This window comes from Camelus ferus, chromosome 32, assembly GCF_009834535.1.
Source record: "Camelus ferus isolate YT-003-E chromosome 32, BCGSAC_Cfer_1.0, whole genome shotgun sequence".
Lineage (NCBI taxonomy): Eukaryota > Metazoa > Chordata > Mammalia > Artiodactyla > Camelidae > Camelus > Camelus ferus.
The window spans coordinates 21,363,064-21,390,664 of NC_045727.1; the positions used below are offsets into that span (position 1 = coordinate 21,363,064).

Sequence of the window (27,601 nt, forward strand, 5' to 3'; positions counted from 1 at the left end):
TGCGACCTGTGTTTGCTCTGATGCAGGTCAGACTCTGTTAGAGGAAGGCAAAGAAAGAAGGCAGAAAGAATTCCTGAAACAAACAGAAATCTGCCTCCTGGAAGACTCAAGATGTATTTCCCCTCTCACGCCCCCACCCTGAGGGCTGCGGCAGTAATTGCCCCATTGTCTGCATCCGCGTTGCTTCCGGGACCTGCACCCCGCACTCATTTCATGGCTGGCAGTTGCTCTGCTGGGTCTCATCTCACCCTTGCTCTTCCTCTCTGAGCATATGTGAAGACGCATATTTATTGATTATTTATTTATTTTTGTTTGATGATCCAACTGCAGTCTGCTTTAATTAGGAAGTTAGCCTTCGGCCAAGCATAATATACACTTGTTTGACTACTTTTGAAAACAAAAACCACCTAACATCCCCCACAGCTAATTAGCTTGACAAGACTTGTGTCACAGGAAAGGCAGTGGGATGCCTTGAAGGCATCCACCCAGCTCAGCAAGAGGGGCGGTGGGGGGAAAGCGTTCCATGCTCTGTGTGGGCCCGAACACCTGAAGGGTCACACAGTCCCCCTGGGATGGCCAGAGGGGCATGGCTCAGCCCGCAGAGACAGAGGCCTGGACAGCGGGGCCTCATGGAGCCCGCACCTCTCCTGGCTCCTGCTTGTTGCCTTCAGACGGCAAAAGTGCACCATGGGAGGTGAAGGTGGCTCTGCCCAAGCCCAGAAGTGGTCCCGGTCCCTGAGTGGGACTGAATGGTGCTTGCTATCCCAGCTCTCCCGTCCCTGCTGTTGGCGCCTGCTGTTGGCGCATCAGTCACAGGTGGTTACGGGTAATTAGGGAAGTCTTCAGCAGGGAGGTCTATTTACTGCCACAGATGATTCGTAAATTAATACTTCATCTTAAAACCCAAATCATTAAAACAAAAACCTGCATTTGATTGCATCCAATTAAGATGATAATAATCTTACCTTGGAATCATCTCATGCCTTATCTTGGCTAAGCCTCCAAGTCTTTCTACATTATTTCTTATCTACCCTCCCCGCTAAGCTTCCTGCTAGGGAGGAAGGGCCAGGGGTTATCCTGTCCACTTTGCAGAATGCTCCTGTGTCCTGCCCAGGTGACCCTGAACCCGGGAGAGCTGGCTGCTCCCCTATGACCCCCACTCCTGATATGACCCGCACTCCTGAGCGGTGGGCCATCCACAGCCAAGCCCCTGCCTGAGTCTCGTGAGTTGGGGTGCGTTTCATGCAAAATCCCCTCGTGCATGTTCCTTGCCATCCAGGAGAAGGACGTCTCCACCCTTCCAGGTGGTTAAGCCAAAGGCTCGAGCTCTACATACAGTCCTCTGGAATCCTTACGGTTGGCAGAACGCCACCCTCCATCTGGCCACCTCCAGCCCCACAGGCCAGTTCTCGGACAGAACCGTCACCTCTTGCTTGGACCCCTCAGGAGGTCCAGGTGTGAGGGGCTGTGATGGCCTGTGATGGGCAGGGCAGTCGGGCAGGAAGGGTCTTTGAGACACGGGGCCAGCGCCCCATTCCAGCCTCATCCCTCTGCAGGGAGGGCCCAGGAGACGAGGGACAGCTGGACCCTGAGCACAGCAGACAGTGGTGGGTGAAGAGCCTGTCCTCACCTGGTGCCCACATGCTCCCCGGCTCCAGTCTTCTACAAGTGACATGCCACGTGACCAGCTCCGACCGTGGGCTGCAGGCTGCAGACAAGGGACTGTCCCTGGGGTCTCCATCCTTCTCCCAGTGGCCGGTCACTCTCTGTGGACACACAGTGCCTTCCACACACTCTGCGGTGAAAGCTTCGCCCTTTGTGACCTCACAGATCTGAGGTGAGGACTGGGCAGTGCCTTTCTTCTCCCAGTGACAGAACTTGGTAGGAAGGGAGCAGAGAGAGGAGGGCTTGCGCAGGACCCCAGACCTTCTCTCATGCAGGGCCTCACATGGGTCCTTGGAGCTCAGGGCTGTGCTCCTGGAACTGGAGGATCCTTGAGAGAAAGTGAACACAGGGTTGATTCCTGGTGAACTGGGTGTGTGGCGATGACTGATAAGCAGGGAGAAGGATGAGGGTCAGTGGGGCTCATCACTGCGCTGTTCTGGGCATGGAGCAGGGCCTGGGCCAGACATCAGCCAGGGGCAGTTTGGGGCATGAGGGATACACCCCATGACCCTCCCCATTCTGCTCTTTGCTCAGAGCCAGACCAGGAGCCCTGTACATTCAGGGACCAGCAGACACTGCTATAAATTTATCCCTAGACAGTAACCTGAAAAACAGCCTTTACAGTCTTCACAAAACCCACGCTGTATGCAGCTAAAATGATGTCTTCCCCGCAATCTCAGGGACCAGTGAGAACTAATCATCTTTTACGTTGTGTCAATCGACTTAAAAATCAATTCACCCAAGTTACACCGTCAGCTCCTGGGGACACATCGAAATCACTTTGTAGCTCCAAGTATCAGCCAGTCCTGGAGTCAGCTCCAGTCAGAGGACGAGAGATGCTGGCTTTGAAGCCTGAAGCTGCCTGAGGTCTCTGAGGCTCCAGCGTAGACAGCCAGACACGGTGCACCCCTGGAGTCCTGTGCCACCACCCACCACACAGTCCTCTTTGGAAGTAAGCGTCCCATCCTGCAGGCAGGAGTAGGGCTCAGTCTTGGCTCCTCCGAGTACCTCTCTCTCCTGAGCAACCTCCTTGGGGTGTAGGGACAAGCAAGGCGGCCTGGTATTGTGACACCAGGACAAATACTCAGCTGGACTCACTAAGTCTGTGGTGGGTCCTTGACAAGAGTCTGTTCTGATTGGCCCATGGTGCATTCTGATTGGCCCATGGTGCATTCTGATTGGCCCATGCTCCATTCTGATTGGCCTATGGTCCATTCCGACTGATCCATATTCCATTCTGTGTGGTCCATGGTCTATTCTGATTGGCTCATGCTCCAGTCTGTCGGTCATGTGAGACAAGGTTGGGTCACTGTGGTGCGGTGTAGCCAGGTGCGGGTGGGCCTCCGTGGTCAATTCTCTCATCTGTCCTGCAGGAGGATTCCTAGTTATGACGGAGGACTCTCAGGGTTTTTTCTGCCCTCCTGGCAGGTCCCTTCACAGTGTCCTCTGGCCCCATCACAGTTACCCCTCCTCACGTCCCCAGGACACACCATAGCGACCCCAGCATCACCAAGATGTGCAATGATCAGTGTGAACAGCAGGCGGAGTGGCCACCTGTGTATGAAATGACAGGTCTTGCTTCTTCAGGACAGTCTGAGGGTTTACTTTGGGCAGAGGGAGGAGAGGTCGCGAAGAAAGGTTTTATGACGCACCCAGGGATCAGTCTCTCCCCGGGGAGGCCCTGCCCCCGCCTGCAGACTGACAAGAGCCCACCGCTGCCCTCATCCTCACAGTTCCTGCCTCTGTTTTCTGCGCCTCCTTCCCTCGTCCATCCCTCTGCTCTCTGAGACTCACAGCTGTAAATGCCAAGGAACAGGCTGGGGACGATCAGAAAACGCTTTCTGTGCGATTTCAGTCAGGCTGTCCTCTTTCCAGCTCCCCGTGTGATGTCACAGGTTTTGTTTCTCTTCAAGCCTCAAAGCAGTTTTCTGTCTGCGTGTTTCCTTCGCCTGCCTGGAGGGCTTACCGCCGAGTGTCAGCCATGAGCGTGAGACTCAGGCGTCTGCAACCCCGTTCCTCTCTGACTGGAGCCGTGCTGGCTCGCAGGAGAGGGGATGGGGGAAACCACGGAGGGTCACATTTAGAATTCCACTCCCTCTGTCAGCAGGCCCTTCCCTGGGCCGAGTCCTACAGGGACCATGAAGGTGGAGAAAGTTGAGTTCCCCGCAGGTGCGGGGACACCGCGTACCCCAGGCCTCTGGATGGGGGCCTCGAGGGTGTCTCCCAGCCTGGTCCCGGTGGCCGGGGGTTGACACATCCCTGCGGTGTCTCCGCTGCACTCAGCTGCGCGTGGAGGGGAGAGACAGGTCGGGAGGTTGGGGCCCGTCTGGAACTGAGGCCCGGCCGACAGCTGAGGGTGAGGACGTGTCAGCCCCTCCTGGGCCATCTGTGCACGTGTGGTCAGGACGTGTCTGTCCACAGACAGGACAGACGGACTCCAGCCCAAAGGGGCCTCTGTCAGCTGGTGGGCCTGGAAGGGCTGGGGAAGGTGGGGGTTCAGGCAGCATTTGGACAGGGGAGAGGGCATGGGGGCCGGGGGTCAGGGCCCTTGGGGTGTCCTTGGATGACCTGGCCACACACTGAGGTTCTGGAAGCAGCCCGGGGTGAGTGGGCCCCCAACTGCTTCTCTTCAGCTGCTCATAAACGCTGCACACGTGACTGCGCTCAGCCTTGGGAGCCTCTTGGACTTCCTTTTTTGCAGAAGTGACGCTCCGTTTAGCTGGCCAGGTGAGGGGCTTTCACATCCCGCCACTGCTTCCCCAATGCCCAGAGCCCGCTCAGCGCCTGGGTGGATCACGAGTGTTCTGAGTCCTGGAACACGGACTGCCCCCCAAGGTGTGTCGCCTTTGAGGGCCGAGATGAGCGTCCAGGGTTTGCCCAATTCAAGGACACATTTGAGTTGGGGGACAGAGAGGACGTGCCGGAGCTGCTCTCCACTGTGGCTCCGTGAGGGAGGCAGGGGGACAGGGACCGAGCAATGCCGCTGTGTCCTCACTGCTCAGGGTGCTCAGGCCACTATGGTTTCTGAGGCCACAGCTGCGATCTTCAGCTGTCCTTCTGTCTGAGCGTGGGGGTGGGGATGGGGGGATACCCGAGTCATCCTCAGAGTACACCCTGCCCCGTGCTGTGAGGATGTTTTGCACACAGCTCACCTTGGAAAGGTTGGCCCAGTGATGTCCGGCTCTGGGACCCTCACAAGTCGTGTAGAAAGTGTGTGCACCGGGCTTCCGGGCTGTGTCAGGGTCACACAAAACTGCGTCGCCTCATGCAGGCGCTGGTCCCTGCACTGGCAGTCAGGCCAGCTCACAGGAGGTGGGGGCCCTGGGTGCGGGCGGGCGAGTCTGGATCTTGGCTTCCCCGGGCTCAGCTCTTCCCACACCCATGTGTTCTGTGTCCCGGTCTCTGAGAGGAGTCTCAGGCCGCATGTCCCCCCAGATGACATCCTTCCCGGGCTCAGAGCTGCTGAGGAGCCCAAGAAGAGCGGCTGCCCAGGCCGCCAGAAAGAAGCTTTCGAGTCGCCATGACTGGGGCAGCCTCCCCAGGCTGTTGGGGGGCTGGGCAGAGACAGGCTCGCAAAGGTTCAGGCGGGCTTCACGGGGGCTGTCCCCACAGCGACCTGATGGAGCCCAGTGCCCGGGGCCTGTGTTCCAGATGTAGGCGGTGAGAAGCTGTCTATGGATGTCCCGTGAGGGTGTCAGCATCTTAGAAATGCCAGCCCAGGGTGGACGGACGGAGTGCAGGTGAGGACTCGGCGCCGACAAAGCCTCTGGAGACCAGTCCCAGCTCAGGCTCTGCAGCTGTTGCTCTGGAACATTCCTGTCCCCCGTCTCCTGGAGAGCTGGCGGCTGCAGGATGTCCTGGGGCCCTTGTGTTTAGTGTCATTTACCTCTCCAGCACTCAGATGGCATCATGTCTTTGTGTGACAGTGACTGTGAGCCTGGATGACTTTGAGCAGAGCTTCCTCTTCTGGATCCGTCACACGCTGAGAACGAAAGACCAAGCTGTCTTCCGCCGGCACGTGGGTGGGTCCGCTGGGCAGCGGGAGTGGGCAGAGGAAGCTATGCTTCAGCAGGAAGTGGGTTTGCGAGAGTGTAGGCGAGAGGGAGGAAGCAAAGCGGTTTAATTAAGCCCAAGTTTAAAAAATGAAGTCACAGAGTTATTTTTGATTAAATATAACTTTTTCTCCACATCTGTCACCACTCGGTGTAGGTGACATCAAATTTAGACAGTCCGTGGGTGTCTTTGTGGGAGCAGATCACATCTATTCGTTGGCAGGAAAAGTTGATTTGAAAAGGGATTGAAATTATCCGTGCTAAAAATGAACATTTCATGAACAGTCACGTGAGAGTGACAGCCTGAGCACACGCCCACCTCTCGGCTAGGGGCGGGGACACCACGATGGACGCACCCCCTGGCTGCGTCCAGGGTGTGGGGGGATGGTCACTTCTCCTGAAGGAAATCCAGGGGAGGGAGCAGAAAACGAACGCAGAGCCAAGTATGGTTCAGTCACAAGTTTCTGTCTTTCGTTTCTTTTTTCTCCCTTTAAAGGATTTCCTCCCTCCTCCCTCACCCTCTGCTTCCCCGCTCCCCGGCTCATCTCCTTCCATATCTGCTTCTCCTCCCAGGCTGCGCCCTTCTCCGCGTCCCAGGCGGACCCAGGCGTGGTGCCTGGGCACTCCCTCTCCCTGCCCTCACATCAGCGCCCTCCCTCAGGTCTAAACAGGGGCACTCCATACCCGCCTTGCGCCAGGGCCCTGGCCGGCCCGAGGTGCCTTCCCCACGACGGCTCCTGGCCCCTCCGACAGGCTGCCTGGCCCGCGTGGCCCCCCAGGCTGGCTCACTGGCTTCCCGGCAGCTCTGCCCACCTCAGAACCCACCCCATTGGGCCGGCTTGGTCACGTGCCTCCTCCTGACCAATCCTGCTGCGGGGTGGTGTTCATGCTGATTGGCTGGGCCTGATTCCCTGCCCTCTCCTGATTCAATCACCGTGCCCGGGAGGGGGTCTGGCGCACTGGTTGGCAACTTCCTGAATCACGTGTCCCACCCAAATCGCTCCACTTGGAAAGGCAGGACTTGACTTCCCAGAAAGCAGATGAGGCCATGGGACCAGAAGGTGCCCCCAGGAAACGGATGCAGGGAGGCCGGGACCCCTGCTCACAGCCCGAGGGCGCTTACCCTCTGCTCTGCTCCTAGACCCCGTGCCGGGTGCTGGCCGTGCTCCTGCACTACTTCTTCCTGAGCGCCTTTGCGTGGATGCTGGTGGAAGGGCTGCATCTCTACAGCATGGTGATCAAGGTCTTCGGCTCGGAGGACAGCAAGCGCGGCTACTACTACGGGATGGGCTGGGGTAGGTGGGGATAAGATGGGGTAGAGCAGGTGTGCCTTCATCTTCAGGTTCTTCTTGGCACCCCTCTGTGCCCAGAATGGCAGGAGGGGAAGGAGAGCCCCACTGGACAATTGATGGCAAAGACGCGTTGTTTCACTTTGTTCCTGTGCATCCTGAGGTGTCCTGGTGAGTACGTGAGGCCTCCCTTCCTGTGGGAAGGTTGGGCTGCGTAACTGATACCTGGTGTTCCGGCGCTTGCTGTACGGCATCTACCAGACGCTGGAGACCTCCTGCTTGTTTTTGACTTTCTCCAAATAGTTTTAATTTTCACGGTCCTCATTATGCGAGAAGATAACGGGTTTGTTTTATGCTTTGAGCTGTAAATACAATTTCTCTGATGAGGAACTGGAGGTAAGATATATACCCCACCACTGGTTTTCCTGGAGTGAACAGGAGGGGCCACTAGAGGGAGGGGGAAACTCTGGGAAGAAGGAAGGGGAGAATGGATGCTGGCAGACAAACTGTCTCTGCTTCATCCTGTATTATCTTATTACTTAAAATTTTTATATCTTTCATTAAAAATTTGAATATTTCTTTTTGCAATAGATGTGCTCCTGACAAGGAAGGGATTACCATGTTTTTTAGTGGTTGTAAGATAACTGGGCTGGGGCAGAGCTATGAAGATGAAGGCCCTTTAATCCTTCCTGACAACTGCTTCACCTGAGATGGTCTTTTTTTTTTTTTTTAATTGAGGTATACTCAGTTTACAGTGTTGTGTCAATTTCTCGTGTGCAGCATCATGTTTTAGTCATACATATACATACATATATTCCTTTTTATATTCTTTTTCATTATCAGTTACTATAAGACATTGAGTATAGTTCCCTGTGCTCTACAGTAGGACTTTGTTGTTTATCTATTTTGTGTGTAGTAGTGTGTATCTGCAAGTCTCGAACTCCCAATTTATCCCTTCCTACCTCCTTCCTGCCCCAGACACCATGAGTTTTTCTATGGCTGTGAGTCTGTTTCTGTTTTGTAATTAAGTTCATTTGTGTCTTTTTTTAGACTCCACATAGCAGTGATATCATGTGGTATTTTTCTTCCTCTGTCTGGCTTACTTCACTTCAATCTCCAGGTCCATCCGTGTTGCTGCAAATGGCATTGTTTCATTCTTTTTAATGGTTGAGTAGTATATGTGTATATATATAGTATACATATACCATAACTTCTTTATCTACTCATCTGTTGCTGGACATTTAGGTTGTTTCCATGTCTTGGCTATTGTAAGTAGTGCTGTTATGAACATTGGGGTGCATGTATCTTTTTGAATTATAGTCTTCTCCAGATATATGCCCAGGAGTGAGATTGCTGGATCATAGGGTAAATCTATTTTTAGTTTTTTAAGGAACCTCCAAATTGTCCTCCACAGTGGCTGTACCAATTTACATTCTCACCAGCAGTGTAGGAGGGTTCCTTTTTCTCCACACCCTCTCCAGCATTTGTCATTTGTGGACTTTTGAATGATGGCCATTCTGACTGGTGTGAGGTGATATCTCATTGTAGTTTAGATTTGCATTTCTCTGACAATTAGCGGTATGCATAGTTTTTCATGTGCCTGTGGGCCATCTGGATGTCTTCTTTGGAGAGGAGGCTATTTGGGTGTTCTGCCCATTTTTTTATTGGGCTGCTTGGTTTTTTGGTATTAAGCTGTATAAGCTGTTTGTATATTTTGGAAATTAGTCCCTTGTCAGTTGCAGCCACTCTGTAGGTTGTCTTTTTGTTTTGTTTATCATATCCTTAGCTGTGCAAAAGCTTTTAAGTTTAATTAAATCCCATTTGTTTATTTTTGCCTTTATTTCCATTACTCTAGGAGCTGGTTCAAAAAAAATATTGCTGCGATTTATGTCAAGGGTGTCCTGCCTATGTTTTCCTCTAGGAGTTTTACAGTATCCAGTCTTACATTTAGGTCTTTAATCTATTTTGAGTTTATTTTTGTATATGGTGTTAGAGAATGTACTAATTTCATTCTTTTACAAGTAGCTGTCTAGTTTTCCCAGCACCACTTATTGAAGATACTGTCTTTTCTCCATTGTATATTCTTGCCTCCTTTTTTGTAGATTAATTGACCATAAATGTGTGGGTTTATTTCTGGACTTTCTCTCCTGTGCTGTTGATCTATGTGTTTTTGTGCCAGTACCATACTGTTTTGATTACTGTAGCTTTGTAGTATAGTCTGAAGCCAAGGAGCATGATTCCCCTGGCTCCAATCTTCTTTCTTAAGGTTATTTTGGCTATTCAGGGTCTTTTGTGTTTCCATACAAATTTTAACATTTTTTTCTTCCAGTTCTATCAAAAATGTCATTGGTAATTTGATAGGGATTGCACTGAATCTGTATATTGCCTTGGGTAGGCAATATTGATTCTTCCAATCCAAGAACATAGTATATCTTTCCATCTGTTTGTGTTGCCTTCTATTTCTTTCACCAGTCTTATAGTTTTCAGAGTAGAGGTCCTTTGCCCCCTTAGGTAGCTTATTCCTAGGTATTTTATTCTTTTTGATGCAATGGTAAATGGCATTGTTTCCTTAACTTCTTTTTCTAATATTTTGTTGTTAGTGTATAGAAATGCAACCGATTTATGTGTATTAATTTTGTATCCTGCAACTTTACCAGATTCATTGATGAGCTCTAGTGGTTTTCTGGTTGCTTCTTTAGGGTTTTCTATGCATAGTGTCATGTCATCTGCAGACAGTGACAGTTTTACTTCTTCTTTTCCAATTTGGATTCCTTTTCTTTTTCTTCTCTAATTGCTGTGGTTAGGACTCCAAAACTATGTTGAATAGAAGTAGTAAGAGTGGGCATCCCTGTCTTGTTCCTGATTTGGAGGAAATGCTTTCAGCTCTTCACCATTGAGCACGCTGTTAGCTGTGTGTTTGTCATACAAGGCCTTTATTATGTTGAGGTGTGTTCCCTCTAGGCCCACTTTCTGGAGAGGTTTTTTTTAATCATAAATGGATGTTGAACTTTATCAAAAGCTTCTTCTGCATCTGTTGAGGTGATCATACAGTTTTTATTCTTCAGTTTGTTAACGTCGTGTAGCACATTGATCAATCTGCAGACACTGAAAAATCCCTGGGACAAATCCCACTTGATCATGGTGTATGACCCTTTTTTTTTTTTTTAACTTATTGTTAGAGTTGACTTGCTAGTATTTTGTTGAGGACTTTTAATCTATATTCATAAGTGATACTGGCCTGTGATTTTCTTCTTATGCGAGACCTCTGTCTGGTTTTGGTACTAGTGTGATGGTGGCCTCATAGATGGGTTTGGAAGTGCTCCTTCCTCTGCATTTTTGGGGAATAGTTTCAGAAGGGTAAGTGTTAGCTCTTCTCTAAATGTTTGGTGGTATTCACCTGTGAAGCCATCTGGTTCCGGACTTTTGTTTGTTGGGAGTTTTTAAATTACTAATTTGGCCTCACCCCTGGCCCCACCCCTGTCATCACCCCAGGGGCCCATTTATCACACTCGGGTGACTGGAGCAGTCTCAGGACCTTGGGCAGGTGGGACGCTGGACAACAGTGTCTTGGTGCTGAGCTCAGGAGGGAAATCGGTGATTACAGAGCATGCTGCGAGTCCTCAGGTTGAACAGAGGAACTCAGTGAAGTCGAAGACCTTTGCTCTGGGCTGGGGATCCTGGGAAAGACACGTGGAGATAAAAGGGGTCCGCCTTGAAGTTACTTCCTCCCTGTCACTTCTCCAGGGAGTCTGGGGTCAGCTCTGCAGGGGTCCTTCAAGGCAACCCCCACAGGTCTCACTCTGAGACGGGGGTGTTTCGAGGATATTTGGTCCTCGCCCCTCCTCCCCCTCCCACAAGCACCACACGCCTCAGCAGATTAACCTCAGTTAAACTGAACTGGGAGCCTCTGTGGGACTCACTCTGTGGCGAGGGGTGTGCTCTTCTCACAGCCTGGAAGGCGAGGTCACGAGACAGTGACCTGCCAGCTCAGTCCTGCTTGTTTGGTTGGTCTGCACAGTTTTTGAGAAGAAACTGGGATTAGATGCCAACACTCAACATCTGGTATTCCTTGAGCACCCGGAACCCAGGACCCTATCCCTTCCTGATGGCGCGTGGCTGGAGCCAGGCAGGTCCAGTCACCCTGACGGCCCCTGGAGGACGCGAAGCCTGCGGGCCCGGCTGCGAGCACTCTGCGGACGGAGCGCTGGGCGGGGTTCCAGCAGGCCTGCACTCCCGTCCATCTCCCTGCCAGCCTCCCCTTAATTAATTTCACTGGCAGTTCATGCACTGTGTCCTTTTCCTTGATTGGGTCAGAATTGGCTTCAGGCCTAAGTAAACACATTCTGAAGGTGGCTGGGCTCTCTTAACCTGCAGTTATTAATTAAGAAGGAGCTGGGGGCTGACCCAGGGCATGGGGAGTTCATGCTGCAGGGAGGGCCCCTCCGAGAGGTTGCTTCCCCATAGATTTCCATCCTGTTCTTACTCCGACCTTCAAACCATCTGAAGCTGCTGGGAGTGGCGCCGAAGGACCGCCTTCCACTGACTGTCCTTCAGACGGCCAGGCCCCGTGCTGGGAAGTGTGCGGTGAGTGGAGGTGGATGGCAATAAACCCCGTCTTCTACAAGTCCGTGAGGAAGCCGGGAGGATATCAGTGAGGAGCGCCCGAGGGTTTCAACACCAGCAGAGTGGACATGAGCCTCAGCTCGCACTCGGGGTGGAACAAGCGTGTTTGCTTTGTTTTCTTCTGTGATGCTATCTGATCTCTTCTGGGAGCTCGCGTTCAGCTCGAAGGTGGAATTTAATCAGCCATTCTGGGTCCTGCCGGGAAGATTTATCACACTGTGCCAAGGCACCCGGAGGCGCGTCCCGGGCTGTATTGCGCCGCAGTAACGAGCAGCTCACAAAATCCCAGCAGCTTCAAATAAGCGAGTTTTCATGGGAGTCAGGGGATTCCACTCACCACAGCAAAAGCCCTGGTGAAGAAAAGCACAGCCTGATTGCTTTGAAAAGTTTCTATTTTCACCGGAGAGACAAAGCTTGAACTCCAAAAACTGTATTTCATTAAGATGGGACCTGGATTCTGAAATTTTACACACAGTCTTATTGGTCTCTCACAGTTCAGTCGGTAACAGAGAAAAAGGAGACTGGGCTTTGAGGTGGCTGGTAACAGCAGAAATTACTGCAGGGATTGGCGTCCTACCTTGAGTAACTTATTTTACAAACACACGGCCACATCTTGTTTAATCCTCACAACAGCCTAGTGAGGAAGGATTTCATCACCAGTTTTCATGAGAACAGGAAGGCTCAGAGGGGTTTAGCTAGTTCCCTGAGGCTGCACGGCTGGTCTGGAGCCGGCTTGGGAATAGAATTGGGTGTCATTAGGCTCCAAAGCCTCGGCTTTTCCCACTCTTTGCCCCAGCCTGCTCCCACGCTCCTCATTCTTCCACGTGTGAACTTTTCCTCAACAACACACACACTCATCTAGTCTCTGCAGCGTCGGTAGCTTGTTCTGCAGCTGTGAGTTTGGGGAAAGATTCTACCAGTCTCATCACTTTCCTGCCCACGGGGGCTTGGGCCAGTTTTGCTATTTTGCCGCTACCATCAAAGCTGTGGAGAACGTCCTTGGACTTGAGCAGGACAAATTCCAAGCACGGTACCTGGTACTTAGTGAGTCCTTGATTCCTTCGTTGTGTGGATAAATGTATCTATCTCCAGCTGTCACTAGCAGGGTCACACGTGCAATTGCTTATTTTAAACGCACTCTTGGATTCTTCTTATTCTCATCCATCATCCTCCACCTCCCACATCATCACGTCACCAGCATAATCACCATTATCAGCTTCCCTGTCAACATCTATTGGGCACTGCTGTTTCCCTGTGTGCGTGTTGGGCTGGGTTAAGAACTTTGCACGTTATCTTATTTAATCTTCCCAATAATCACTTGTTGAATGATTGAGTTCATTAACTTACCAATGATCAACAGGCTCTTAAGACTTGGCTTACTTGTCTTAAATACTGTACAGCTGATAATTCTTCCTCCCCCTCCATCATCCGCCTAGCAGTCATTGAGTGCTTACTGTTTACGAAGAATGATAAATTACTTTAGTTCTTCCAGTGACATTTTGTGGTAAGGATTGCTGTCATTCCCATTTTGCAAGCGAGGCAGCTGAGCCTCAGAGAGGTAAACTGACTCACTCAACACCATCCAGCTCCAGATAAGTAGAGCCTGGATTTCAACCAGGAAGTCTGGCCCCACAGTTGGGATCAAATAAAACCATCCCACTGCCTCTCAGACACACAGACCACTGACATTCTGAGCTGGTTACTCATCCTTACACAGAGTATCCCACAAGCATCTGGAGACCGAGAAAGTAGGAGGGTAGTGGGATAAATTCATGGTCATCAAATCCCACTATGGAAGAGTTTTGTATTTATATGCGGTTAGAACTAGGGAAACGTGCTTTTTTCCCCTCTTCCGGGGACTGTATCGAGAGGCATTCAGAATGGTCCAGCGTTTGACATACCGTCGTAGGCTGTCCTACAGTACAGCCTCTAACAAAAGCAGGCTGTCCCGAACCCCTGGTAATAGGGTTGTTTACCTTTATACCAAGAAAGATGGGAAAGCATCAAAATCCGCACGTGGCCTGTGCCCAGGATGACTTCGAGGAGTTCGCGCTGTAAGACCTACAGCTCTTATGAGACTGTCTAAAAAAAAAGCATGTCAGCCGGACTTATGGTGGTTCCACGGGTGCTAAGTGTGTCTGTGACAGGGTCAAGCGTGCTTTCCTTACTGAGGAGCAGGAAATCGTGAAAGTATTGAAAGCACAAGCACAGAGTCAAAAAGCTCAATAAAAAAATGAAGCTTTTCTGAGTAATAAAAAAAGCGAAAAAGCAAAAAAAAAAAAAACCCCAAAAACCAAAACAAAGAACTGGGGACAACGTGCCTGGACTGCAGATGTACTCTGACTTGGCAAAGCGACTGTTACCGGACGGTTCTGGGAGGCGTCAGCTCTAGGCGTTGAGTGTCTTGCCGGGAAGCTCTGTTTTCCATTTCCCTTTCATTGCAATTTCAAAGTTTTAATCAAGGTAGGACTTGGGAGAGTCTAAGACTGTCCTCACTGCAGAGGACAGATGGTGTTCTAGACAAAACAGGAAGGACTGAATTCGCAGTGGAGATAAAGGAAAGCCACGTGTGAAAAACTCAGGCTGACCCTACACTTGCTCTCGTCTGCAGGGTTGGGAGCCGCAGCTCCAGCAGGAGGCGCACAGTGCAGTCCTGTCCCTCCCCTGCTGGTCCTGACGCCCCGATGCTCTGGAAAGCCTTGGACTTCATCTCCAGAGAGGGTCTGGTTCGGAGGCTCTTTGGGAGCCAAACCATTTGGATCAATGAATGCCCAGTGTCAGTGCGCCTCCACTCATCCCCCGGCCCCTCTGCTCTGGAGACGGAGGCCTCAGTACTCGCAGGGGTCCTCACAGCATTTCCAGAGCCTGAAGCTGGGTCTGTGCTGTGTGCATGGAGTCCGTGGGTCCTGTTCCCCATAAGTGGGGCCTCAGGGACGTCAGCTTCCTCATAGAGAGGAAGCTTGCAGTCTCAGCTCTTTGCACCTGTTTGGGCACCAGCCCTGCCCTTGGGTCCAGTTCCTTCGCACTGGACCATGAATGCAGATGCGGATCAGCTCCAGACCCCAGGCTGGGATTCCTGAGCCTTCCACTGGCAGAGCGAGCAGAGGGGGGGATGCTGCGCTCACAGCGGCTGCATCGTTCATAGACCTCGGAGGATGCACTGCTTTCTGAGCAGCTAGGAGTGGGTTATTTTTTCTTTTCAGAAATAAAGTCAGTTTCGCAAGAAAAGATCCTCATAATTCACCTGTGCATGAGGAAGTGGAGAAAGGCCCATTTTTAATGTGTGCCCTTCAGAACAAACTCCCCAGACAACTGGGGCAGGAAATGCTGGGTATCTACCTCCCTGTTTGAGGGTCATAAACACATCAGCTTATAAATGCCTCTAAGCTACAGTGTCCTCTGGAAGAGAAAGAGAAAGATGAAGGTTCCCTATGGTCAAGCTGGAGTTCCCAGAGCTGTTTTTTGAATGTAGGGCCTTCCCTCTGCAGAATGATTGATGGCTGATCCAGAGCAAGTTTTAAGAAGTTTATTCTTAGTGTGAGAGCTTTCTTCCAACTCCCAGTCCCCAAACAGACTCTGGTGTGGCATTGAAAATACCAGGCAGATTTATTTTGTCTTAATTCAATCTCAAGTGGCAGAAACATAACTTCAAGAGTCTGTTGTAAAAACTAGAATTTACTGCCTCATAACAAAAACACCCAGGGCCATGGCTTCAGGCATGCTCACTCCAGGGGCGCGAGTGACATTATCAAGATTTGTCTTCCTCTTCCCATCTTGCAGATCTGACTTCTCCGTTTGTGCCTTGGCTCTCCCCACGTGGTACCAAGATAGCTGCCTGGATCTGAGTCTCACTAATGTTTGCATCTTCTCGGAAAGCTCAGTTTCTTCTTTCTCAATCAGTTAAAGGAAAAACCCAGGGCTGAGTCTCATTGGTCCACCCAGTGCTACACATTCATCTTTGGGCCAATCTCTGGCTAGAGATGTAATGACTCAGCTAGCTGGGCTTGGGTGACGCAGCCATCTTAGATCCAGGAGAGGAACCAGATAGCACATGGGGGTGGATGATGGCTCACTAAGGAAAATGCAGGTTCAGTTACTAGAAGAAGGCGGCCCAATGGAGCAGATCTGCAGTGGTGCAACCCAGCAACAGCAAACACCCATCCTTCAAGTCCCAGAGAATCTCGCCTGCTTTGACTGCCTTCCCTCCCCCGTGAACCATGGCTCTAGACTGCAAGATCTCTTTCGACCACTGCAGGGCCACACCTTTCCCAGTCTGTCCATTTCGACCTAGAACTATCCATTTCATTATCCTCGTGTGCGTGTGTGCATGTGTGCACGCATGTGTGGGCACAAGTGCCTTCCCCAATGAGACTCTCAGCTCTGGTGAGAACTGTGTCTCACCTCATATTTCCTCTGTGACCCCCACCTGTTAGATTAACCCTTCACCAGATGGTTTGCAAACACTTTCTCCCATGCCATAGGTTGCCTTTTCATTTTGCTGATGGTTTTGTTGGTTAGAGCTTTTTGGTTTGATGTCGTTCCATTTGTTTTTGATTTTGTTGCTTGTGCTTTAGGCGTCATCATCAAAAAATCACTGCCGGGGTTCACGTCAAGGAGCTCTTCACCTACATTTTCTTCGAGGAGTTTAATGGTGTTAGACCTTACAGCTAAGTCTTCCATCATGCTGAGTTAATTTTTGTGAGGCATAAGATAGGGCTCTAGTTTCATTCTCGTACATGTGAATATCCAACTTCCCAGCACCACTTATTGAGTCGACTAATTCTGCATTGAGTATTCTTGGCTCCCTTGTTAAATATTAGTTGACCACATATGCACGGGTTTATTTCAGGACTCTCGATTCTGTTCCACTGGTCTGTGTGTCTGTTTTTATGCCAGTACCATAGTGTTTTGAGTACGCTATTTTTATAACATACCTTAAAATTAGGAAGAGTGATGCCTTCAGATTTTTTTCTTTTCAGGATTGTTTTGGATATTTGAGGTCTTTTGTGGTTCCATATAAATTTTAGGATTTTTTCTGCTTCTGTAAAAAATGCCATTGGAATCTTGACAGGAATTACATTGAATCTATAGATGGTTTTGGGTAATATGGATATTTTAACAGTATTTAATTCTTCCAATTCATGAACTTGGGATACCTTTCCATCTATCTGTGTCTTCTTTGGTTTATTTGGTTAATATTTTGTAATTTTCAGTGTAGAGATCTTTCGCCTCCTTGATTAAATTTATTCCTAAGTAGTTTATTGTTTTTGCTGTTACTATAAATGGTATTTTTAAGATTTATTTTTCTGATAATTTGTTGTTACTAAGTAAAAATGCTACTGACTTTTTATGTTAAATTTGTATCCTGCAACTTTACCTAATTTGTTGATTAGATCTAATAACTTTTTGGAGTCTTTGTAATGTTTTATATATAAAATCATGTCATCTGCAAATAGGGATCATTTTAGTTCTTTCTTTCAAATTATGATACCTTTTATTTCTTCTTCTTGCCTGATTGCCCTGGCTAGGACTTCCAGTACCATGCTGACATAGAATGGTGAGAATGGGTGCCTTTGTCTTGTTCCTGATCTTAGAGGGAAAACTTCCAACCTTTCACTGTTGAGCGTGATGTCAGCTGCGGGCTTGTCATATATGGCATTTATTATGTGAGGTACTTTCCTTCTATACCTAACTTTTAAAGAGTTTTTTTTAAATCATGAATTGATGTTGAATTTTGTCAAATGCTTTTGCTGCATCTATTGAGATGATCATATGATTTTTTTCCCCTTCTTTCTGTTAATGTGATGTATCACACTGGATGGTTTGCATGTGCTGAGTGATCCTTGTATCCAAAGGATAAATCCCACTTGGTAATGTTAAGAGATCTTTTTAATGTGCTGCCGCATTTGGTTTTCTAGTATTTTATTGGGAACTTCCCATCTAATTCGTCAGGAACAGTCACCTGTGGTGTTCTGTTCTTGCAGTGTGATGGTCCGTATTCTGGACCGCCCGCCTGGGAGGGTGCTCATCATTGAAACCCCTCAGCACCAAGGCTGGTGACCAGGCAAGGCCTGTGGCTGGCACAGGGGTTGGGTCATACACACCATGGAGTACAGTCAATGGGCATGTAATTATTCCTAAATGGGAGTGTCCTCTTCCCTCTAAATGTTTTTGAACGTTATAAGCTTCTAATGAAAACTAAGGCAGGAGTCACTCTGTGCTGAGACCACGCCTCACAACTGAGAAGATGGAGATGGTGCTGAAAGGATTTGGGTGCTGATACTGTAGGCTAACTGCAAAGCTGCTTCACAAATCCTTTTTCTTCTTGAAAACTGAAATGGACTTTGATGTCTTTTGAGAGCCTTACTGCATTTTTTAATTCACACAGAGCCTATTTTCTCAGTTCTCTGTGCTCTGCTGAGAACACTGGGGACCAGTGATGGTCTAGAAATGGAACTGAGGGTGAGCTTGGGCAGAGCTCCCATGGTGAAAACAGCCCAGTTCCCACGCCCGTCCCATAGTGGGCAGCACTGGGGCATCTGGAGTTAGGGTGCAAAGGGGGAGGGGTCTTGGCCCTATCATGCTGAGTTGGGCTCTCAGGGAAGTTTGTAGAAGGACCTTTCCCTTCTCAAGGAGTCCAGGGCTGAGCTGCAGCCACAGGGCACGATCGCTGCCAGGGACAGGTCATGGTTCCTGAGTCCCAGCGGCAGAGCTGGACTCTGGCCAGCGCCATGCAGCAGAGAACTTGGAACACCGGGAAATTTAATGGATTTTCACCCAGAATGTAAGTCCTTTCCCCTCCTTTTTGCTAACCTGTGTATGCTGTGTGAAGGAAAGGGGAGGGAGGGAGGGAACTTGGCTCAAAGTGGCCTCACAGGCAAACACCTGTGAAACGGCCTCCTCACCCTATCTGTGGGTGAGGGCTCCCCTCGGGGATCTGGCAGATGACACCACTTCCCAGGGTCAACTAACTCCAACGGCCCCACCCTGGCAAGGTGTCCACAGCTTCAAGAGTGCTGACATAGCAAGGAGAGCATCCTCAGGCCACTTCAGAGGTGGAGAGGAGAAAATGCACCCAGGACGGAAAGTCCAAGTGCGGCGCTACTCTCCATCTTTCATTGATAACCTCCTCGTGAGGGTCCCTGGCCTCGTCTTTTTTCTGAGCTGTCAGCAGTGGATGCAGCAAACACCAGTGTTCCTTCATCTCACATCAGCATATCCTGATTCCTGGGGATGCCCAGGGCATCCTAGGAGCTGGGGGCCTCTCCACATCCCAGCTTGGCAATTATACATCCCAATTAAGTCCCTCCTGATAATGGAAGGGGCACTGGGTAAGCCTTGGCAGCAGGACGTAACTGGGGAGGATTTATGAAGTAAATTAACAAGGAACTTCTGCATAAGCTCTTTTTTTTTTTTTTAAATCAAAGAGATAAAGGCTTCGCTACAAAATATTACTGCACCCATAAAACTGGAAAAGAATGGACTCAGGTGGGTTATTTCATTCAAACATCTTGACGTTCTCTGTGAAGGATGGAAGGATCATGATTTCGAACGTGATTCCCAAAGTGTCTAGTCCAGAGCACGTGACTCTCAGGTTAGAAGGGATACTGGGCCCCTAGCTGGCCTTTTCCAATCTTATGTCTGAATCCAGAGCTGGTGTCAGCTTGTGTACGTGTTACAGGTGCGCAGCCCACGTTGGGTGTGTGTCCTGTGCACGGTGGCTGCTACTACTGGGAGCTGCCTGTGCCGTACCCGTCTGGTTCCTGTGTGACCTGCCTGTGGGTGTGACTTGCGGGCTGCCATCGAGCATCACCTACGCACGTCCTTCACGTGTGATGCTGCGTGTGTGTGTTACCCGTGTGAACCCTCCGTGTGCCGTCTCCCTGGTTTCCGTGCTAAGTGTGTGTTTCCCAGCGGCTGTGCTCTCTGCGGCTGCTTCCCCTCTGTGCTGCCTGGGTGTGGGCTGTGTGTGCGCCGCCTTCAGGCTGCACTGCTGCTGCCGTGTGTCACTCACCACGAGCCTCCCCGTGCAGCCTGAGTGTGCATCTTGTGTGTGCATGTGTGCTCTGCCTGTGTGGCACTGCCCGGCTCAAGTTCTAGCCTTTCCCCTGTGCTGCGCTCACTTAGGTGGGCCGCGTTACCTGTGTTCATGCGGCCTGTGTCACCTGACTGCAGCAGGACCCCGTGTTATCTGTGCATGCCCCCCGTGCGCTGGGGTCCTGGGGGTCTCCTGGTCTGTCCCTGTGTGTGCACGCCACTGCAGTACGCGGTCTGTGTGTTTTGCCTGCGTCCAGCCTGTGTGTGCGGCACCTCTGCGTCACCTGAGCCTGCTGCTCCGTGTGGACATTTCCACATGCTCAATGTGCGTGATTCTCAAGTGAGCTGTCACGGGTTATTCCCCGGGATTCTCTGTGTGTTTTGGTTTGTGTGGTGCCGCCCCTGTGACATCTGTGTGTCCTGTGTTCATGCTACTTGCATGTTACTCGGGGTGATGTTTACAGCTGTCACACGTGTGTTCCTGGTATGATTACTACCCGTGTGTTGCACCTGGGCACTGCCAGTGTAACCCAGGCGTGTCACCTCTGTGAGTGCTGCCCGCGACCCCTCAGTAACACAGCATCTCCCCCAACTTAGCGTGAGGGGCAAGAGAGAGAAAGACACAGAAAACTTGAAGCTCCAGGTCCTCAAGAGCCCGCCCCTGTCATCATGAGGCTGAAACCCGCCTCTCTTTTTTTTTTCCTCAAAGCCCAGCTCACTCACGCTTCTGACCCGGGGAAGCCAAGAACTCCTGGCTGTGGCGCGAGTACATCACACGAGAGGGCTCTCCCTCCGCTGCAGCGCCGCCCCCAAGGCCCTGCAGGGACCCCCGCCCAGCCGAGGGCAGACCCCCTTCCTCCCTGACCCGTGTCCCTTCGTTCGCGAGGACTAGACTCCAGGTCGGCGGCAGCTCAGGCCGTGGACTAGACCAGCGCCCATCTCGGCCTCTTCGAGCGGAGGGGGAGGGTGGCGGGAGCAGAGGGTGTCCCGGCGGGGGTGACCCCCACCCCCCGCGGCCCCGGCGCCCCGACCCCCCACCCCCAGGACGGGCTCCCTGACCCCCCCCCCTTCAGACGGGACACCGGGGCCAGGGCGCCGGGAAGGGCACAGTCCCCGTTCTGGGCCCCACCCCGCCCCCTCTACTAACGAGGACTCCTCGCCCCAGAGGGGCAGAAACGCACCTCAAATTTGCTCAGGAAAAAGTGGGGCGGTTGGTGCGCTCCTGACCTGCGGTCTCGGCAGCGCAGGCCCAGCTTCAGGCGCGGCTGGATCCAGGGCTCCAGTGGTGTCGTCAGAACTCAGTCTGCTCCTTCTTCCAGCTCAAGCCTTTGCCTTCATGCGGCCTGGCTTCGCTAACAGGCCCCAGTCTCCCCGCCGGGCTCCTCCAGGCTCCTCCACGGTGACAAGGCGGCGGCAGCGTCCCGTCCTCGCCTCCTCTCAGGGCCAAGGCTCTCCTGTCGGCCCGGGGCAAGGCCTGGCGCTCCTGGTGATTGGACTGAACGAGGTCGTGTGACCGTCCCTCAACCAATCAGTGCAGCCAGGATACAGCCAGCGGAACTGTAAGAGCCTTTCCTATTGGTCCTCGAGCAAGTCCTGATGCTCACTCTGATTGGACACGCAGAGGTCATGTGACCAGCTCTAGCCTAATCACTGCAGTCAGGGTAGGGCTTCGCTTGACCCGCCTGGGTCACAGCCCCATCTGGAACGAAGGGTGCTCCAGCTGGATCACAGGTTTGAGCGTGGAGCACAGATTCCCTGGTGAAACTTGGGGTGCTCCTAGAAGGAGAGGTGGACACAGGAAGATGTCCTCCACAGAAGCCGGGTCAGTGCCCTGGAGGCCCCCCACCATCTCCACATGGGGACCCTGATGGGTAAAGAAGAAGGATGCAGCCTGGCCCCCACTTCTGGTCTTGGACACACTTTTTTTTTTTTATAATTTTATTTATTTATTATTGTATTTAATTATTTTATGCTAGGGGAGAAGGTAATTACGTGTCTTTTTAGAGGAGGTGCTTGAACCCAGGACCTCATGCTTACCAAGTATGTGCTCTGCCACTTGAACTATACCCTCCCCATTAACACTCATCTCTGAGACCCGCTGACACCGGCCAGAGCCTGGGACTGGCTGGGACTAAGGCCTGCTGGGCAGCTGTGGCCAGAGCTCGGCCACCCTGCCCTGCGTCCTGCCCTTTCTCTGGTCCTGCAGATTCAGCCCAGCCACGGGCTCACGCCTCTCTGAGCTCACTGTAATGCGCTCCTTAAAATGGTACTTTCGTAGTTGGAAGGTTTAGCCCTGAGTGTATCAGCATGAAGATTGGGGGCTTTGTGCATTAGCGGAATATAAATTATACTGAACTGTGGAAGATCTTGAGTCTCTAATGAAATTTGAATTTTTAACCTCATTCATGAACTCGGGAGCTGATGAATCATCCACAGCCGTTCAAGGTATCAGGGAAATGCAGACTACGGATGTGTGCGCTGGAGCGAAACCCCAGTCCTGGGACTCGCCTCTCGATTTGGAAACTGGAAATTCTGCCTAATGAGATGCAAAGCCTTAGAATCAGAAGGAGAGATTCTGGGGTGGAGGCTCCTAAAGTAAGTTGTAAGATGGGGGTACAACTGTGCCCACAGTTCTGTGTCCAGAGGAGGTGAGCACAGTCCCGTGGTGACAGGTCTGTCCTTAAGTGGAGAAAGTCGCAGACTGGCTGCCCTGCCATCTGCCCTCGGTGCTGCTGGGGCGAACCCACACAGCAGTTAAGGAGCAGGAACCCGAAAAGGCAGGGGCTGAGCCCTACACAGCGCTCAGACCTCCTCCCACCTCCAGAAATGTCTGAGGCTCAGCCTCTCATGGACAAGGCTGCCTCACCTGAGCCCCCTGGGAAGCCCTCCCGGACCCCTCATCTGCCCCTGATGCTCCCTCCTGAGCCCGCCCAGCACAGGGTGGAGCCCCATTGGAGAGCGTATCTCATTCCCGTGCCTTGGAGTTAGTCTCACCCACCTGGAGTGATGGGATTGCTGGAAGGAGGTCAGGACTCACTTCTTTCCCAGAGCATCTGACGTCCTTGTCAAGCTCCTCCCACCTCTGACAGGGTGACGGGCAGCAGCAGCCAGGTCTGGGGGCAACTATGGCAATCGGAGCACCCCTGTCAGTCCATGATGGACACGAGGCGCAGGCAAGAAACAGACAGTGTTTTAAGTCACAGAGATGAGGGGATTGTACGTGACTGCCGCACACCTTTGCTTTGCATGCGCTAACCAAAACTAGCTCTCATAGTGGGACGGGAGGGTCGGGCAGCAGGCAAAGGTTTCTTCTCAACCACATGTAGCTAATCTATTGCACAGGCTTAGCTATCGCCCTGGTATCTTGCACTCCAGGGCTCGGAGCCAGAGCCCGCATTTTCTCTAACACCCTATCCTGCAAAGATTAGGATTAATTTATTCTTTGCTTCTGGTAAATCTCTTTTATTAGTTCTAATGTGTTTACTCTGCTTACTTCCAATCAGTCTTTAGAAGTTTCATTTGTGTGTTTATTTGCGCTTTAGTGTTCTCTCTTCGTTTCAGAGCCGGGCAGTTTCATTCAGCATTGTCTTCCATTTAATCTCTACTCTGGACTTTCAGGGGCATTTTTTTCTGTGGCTTTTCAAAACTCATGAATCTGGTTTAAAGCATTTCTGCTGAGTGTTCTCACCTCTGAGTGGAGGGTTCCCTATTTATAAACAAAGGATCTGATGCTCAGAGAATCTGCTACTCAACCCGGGTAGACTTTCAGTTAGGTCAGAAAGATGAGGGGAGCGGAGATCCACAACGATTTGATGAAGTTAAATATTCAGGAAAAATAAATATTAAAATCTTTGTCAGCACAGGGTAAATTTAAGAAAGGACACTCACATTTAAAGGTATACATAGTAGAATAAATTTAGAAAAGATTCAGTGAAGCAAATACTCAGAACCCCGTTTGGACTTTACACAGAACCACTTCATGTCTGCTACTGGTCAGTGTCCAGGTTTGTAAATTAATGCAAGTTGTTTCCATTGACCACTAGGGATGAAGAACATTTCCTGCCTGGAGATCACATGATAACTCACCCCGCAGACCCTGGGGGAAAGGCCTTGGAGTTGATGCGTGGAAAGAACCAACACTGGTGAGAGCTCTGCTATGTGGTAGGGAGCACCAGCACTGAGTGGCACTGAGTCATCTCAGTCCTTACACCGGCCTAGGAGACAGGCACTGTTTACCTATAACTCTATCTATATGGGGACTGAGTTCCAGCAACTGTCATGATTTTACGTTTAATGGGGATATAGGACAGGCCTGTACCATCGCAAGGACACTGTGATCAGTGTGGTGCGTGCAGTACTGGGGGGGGGGGGCGGGGAGGGCACTATGGGAAGATGAGGGTAGTGCTGCATGGGTGTGGCTCAACCCCAGCCCAGGCATTGGGGGTCACTGCTACAGCCTCCTGGACCTTGAGGAAGATGGAGCCTTATTCATCCTGCAGCTGATACTCCCAGAGTGCCTGCCACGTGAAGGCAGTGGATTCTTAGGTATGACCCCAAAAGCGTGGGTGACAAAGGAAAACAGAAATAGGACTTCATGGAAATTGAAAAAAATCTGTGCTTCAAAGAACATTATCAAGAGGGTGAAGAGACAACCCACAAAGCGGAGAAAGTGTCGGCCAGCCACACACCTGCTAAGCGTCCGGGGTCCACAGTGAGCAAGGAGGTTCTGAAACTCACTACAAGATAGCCAAGGACCGAATTTAAAAATGGGCGAGAGATGTGAATAGATATTTCCCCACCGAAGGACACACACGTAGGTAATTAGTACACGAAGAGAGGCCCAGCATCCCCCCGGTCTCAGCCTGTCAGTGACCCAGTTATGACTGGGCCTCATGGTCCTTATGTATGATGACAAGACGCCCTTTAGGCCATCAGGGAACTTTGGGGAAAAATGGTTTATTACTTCCATGCTCTGGAAGGTACATGGTACACCTGGGGCCACACCGTGAGGTCATAGGTAGAGAGAGAGAGCACTGGGGTTCTGCTTTTCCTGGGGCCAAGGGTGGGTGCCTGGGGTTTCAAGGGCTCACTCTTTATTGGTGAATTAAAAAAAATAAAAATGGGACCATATAGTGCAGGGAACTATATTCAGTTTCTTGTGGTGAGCTGTAGTGGAGGAGAATCTGAAAAAAATATGTATATACATGGATAACTGAATCGCTCTGCTGTACACCTGAAATTAACACTGTAAATCGACTAGACTTCAACAAAAAATAGTATTTTTTTAAAAAGTACATTAAAAAGTAAGAGTGGGGCTTTAAAGCTCAGAAAGAGAAAAAAACAAGCATCCAAGTGGTCAGTTACCAACTTCAACCAAAATCTTTAAAATCAAAGGAGCCCCAGTGGACGGGGGTGGCCTGGCTCTTGTGTTTATCTTTAAAGTGGATGCCTCTTTGAAGTGGGTGTCTTGGCAGTCAAAGCTTGTCAGGCGCTTGCATTACACAAAGAGAAAACCCAGCTGTCAGGGTTTACCCTGCAGTAGGACAGGGTGACTCCTGTCCCAAATCGCCAGCACCATGAACCAGAATCTTGAGAGCTAATTACCCACGTGCCGAGTGCCAGGCTGTGCTTGGCTTAGCAACCTGGGCAGAGAATCAACAGACAGCCTCCTAGAAATGGTGAGGAAAGGACCTAGATTTGGAAAATGTACGTATGATTTGCTGAAGTGATTTTCCTTCCTACAGGGCTGTTGTGTGTGTGCTTTTGTGTCCTGTGGAAAGGACACATCTGAAGGTTTATTTTGCTAAGAACATTAGTCCTTCTGTTCTGTGCTTCTCACGCGCTCTTGCAAGGTTCTCGGGCGGGCGGGGGGTTGCTTCCCTTTGACCGGCAGGTCTGAGCCACACCCCGTCATCCCTCTTGTACGAGGGAACTTCTCTGCTCTTCCCTTGCCATCGCCAGCTGCACCAGCTCTGGGCTCTATCCCAGAACGTCCTGTGTCCTGTGGCAGGGGACCCACAGCAAGGTCCTAGGAGACAGTCAGGGGCCAAGAGAGGAAGTCTGCCCCACGTGGATTCCAGGACGGAGGTCATTTTGGCTTCGCCCCCGACATTATCAGTTGGATTCCTGGAAGACGGGTGCGTTCTCACCAATGTGACAAACCTCTGCTGTGTTCCACAGCTGCCGGCCTCACCCCTGGCATCTCCCTGAGTCTGGGAGAAGCCGCAGTGATCTCCTGGGGGTGGGGTGGAGGAGACAGACCTTCCTGAGAGGTCTGAGGTCTGAGAGAGCAGGGGTGCTGGATGGTGGGAGGTGGGAGAGTAGGTGTGAGAAACCAAGGAAGGGGAGACGCCCTGCTGTCAGGCTGCTGGGGGATTCCTGGGGGGATGGGCCACTGCATCTGGGATGGGTTAAGTTTGCCTCCCATGTGTGACTATGAGAAAGAAAAATGAGAGAGAGAGAGAGGGGGAGGGAGGGAGGGAGGGAGGGAAAGAGGTGATACTGGCCGACAGGGGATGCTGAGGGAACACGGAGGAGGCCGAGGTTAAACAATGTCAGCTCTCACTCAGGTATAAATTAAAAATCATCTCCTGTGAGCTGACTGAAAATGACAAACTTCCTTCCAGATGACAAGCTGGAGGAAGGAGATATGAAGAAATGAAAGGCACGCTCTGACTACCCTTTAATAACCCACAGGCATGTGTGAAAGGCAAGATTGTAGGGAATCCGAAAATAAATTTTAATCTAAAAGAACAAATAATACAGCGACAGTTTCAGTTTCTGTTATTCTCTTAAAGTCTAGGCTTAAGCATTAGGACTAAGTCAGTAAGAAATACAGGTTGAGGCAGCCACACGAAGAACAAAAATATTATTAAACAGTAAGAAATATTTGAGTCCAGGGTCCTAGCTATGAGAAAGCAGGTGATAAACGCCTTTCAGGCTAGTGCTTCATTCACAAGTGCCTGAAATATACCAGGACAAATTCCCAAACTATTTCTACATCTTTTACCGCTAGGTCCATCTTGTGCACATGAAATTAATAACCGTCACATTTTTGGAGCACCTCCTGGGTGACAGACCTTTGCGCTAAGGGGCTGAGATGGATGATCTCATTCAGTCCTCTCCCAGTGAGGTGGGTACCACTATCAGCCAACTTACCAGTGAGGAAGCTGAGGCACTGGGAGGTGACAGAGTTGGCCACACATCCAGGGAGGGGTGGAGCCAGGATTCTCACACCAGCGTGTTCTGCGCCCAGCTGGTGGAGCCTCAGCGGCCAGGCTGAAGCTCAGTGCAGGGGCGCCACACAAACACAGGGGCAGCCCACGTAATGACAGCACGGGACCCGCATCTTACACAGGGTTTAGGTTTAAACAGAGCGTCTTAAAAATCATGAGTAGGCCGGCATTGGACCAGATCAGTTTTTGGTTTTCATTTTTTTCTCTGCTGAGCATAAGATGAAATACATGCCTCATCCGTAGGGCCATTTTGAGTGAAAAACACAACTTTAAACACTGAATCACCTCAGAATGGTGGGATAGTCACCCCCTGGAGACAGATGAGGGGACAGCAGGTCCCCAGCCTCTGGTTCGTCTGCATTTGCGACACAGACTCCTTGACAGGACTGACCCAAATGGTTTAAAGTAGCTCCCCCACTCCCTCTCTGCAAACTGAGTGTATGTATCTGGATTTAATACCTAGGTGAGTACGTGCCAGGGTCCCACCGCGTGCCATATCGTAACTTCCGTTTCCTTGGTCCACATGCACACAGTGAGCTCTCTACACTGACTGCCCACTCCCTCTGCGTGCAGGACCGCGTGCTGGCTCAGCCCCTTTCCAGCCCCGGCCGCACCAGAGAAAAAGCACTTCAAAGGGATCTTGTGAAGAAGCCCCCCCGGCCCCCCCACACCACGCGTATATTTGACCAAGAGGCTCAGT

At 50.9% G+C, this 27,601-nt stretch overlaps 2 protein-coding genes and 1 pseudogene across 3 annotated transcripts; 2 read left to right on the forward strand and 1 right to left on the reverse strand.

Moving 5' to 3' along the window:
• Nucleotides 1-286: 286 nt before the first annotated feature.
• On the reverse strand, nt 287-7,053 carry LOC116660863. The gene is made up of 3 exons (XM_032471210.1): nt 6,841-7,053; nt 6,402-6,522; nt 287-1,993 (listed from the first exon to the last, which is right to left on the reverse strand). Exons 1-3 carry the CDS (start codon nt 7,051-7,053, stop codon nt 1,443-1,445), a joined length of 885 nt encoding a protein of 294 aa, XP_032327101.1. The 3' UTR covers nt 287-1,442.
• LOC106729565 lies at nt 6,766-27,601 on the forward strand. Of its 2 annotated transcripts, none has more exons than XM_032471603.1 (4): nt 6,766-7,177; nt 23,710-23,808; nt 25,595-25,803; nt 26,293-27,601. In XM_032471603.1, the coding sequence occupies exons 1-4, from the start codon at nt 7,089-7,091 to the stop codon at nt 26,325-26,327; spliced, it is 432 nt and encodes a 143-aa protein (XP_032327494.1). In that variant the 5' UTR covers nt 6,766-7,088; the 3' UTR covers nt 26,328-27,601. The 2 variants fall into 2 exon arrangements, with proteins under 2 accessions (XP_032327494.1, XP_032327495.1); XM_032471604.1 differs by lacking the exon at nt 6,766-7,177 and adding an exon at nt 22,268-22,314.
• Nucleotides 13,474-13,889, forward strand: LOC106729569 (annotated as a pseudogene).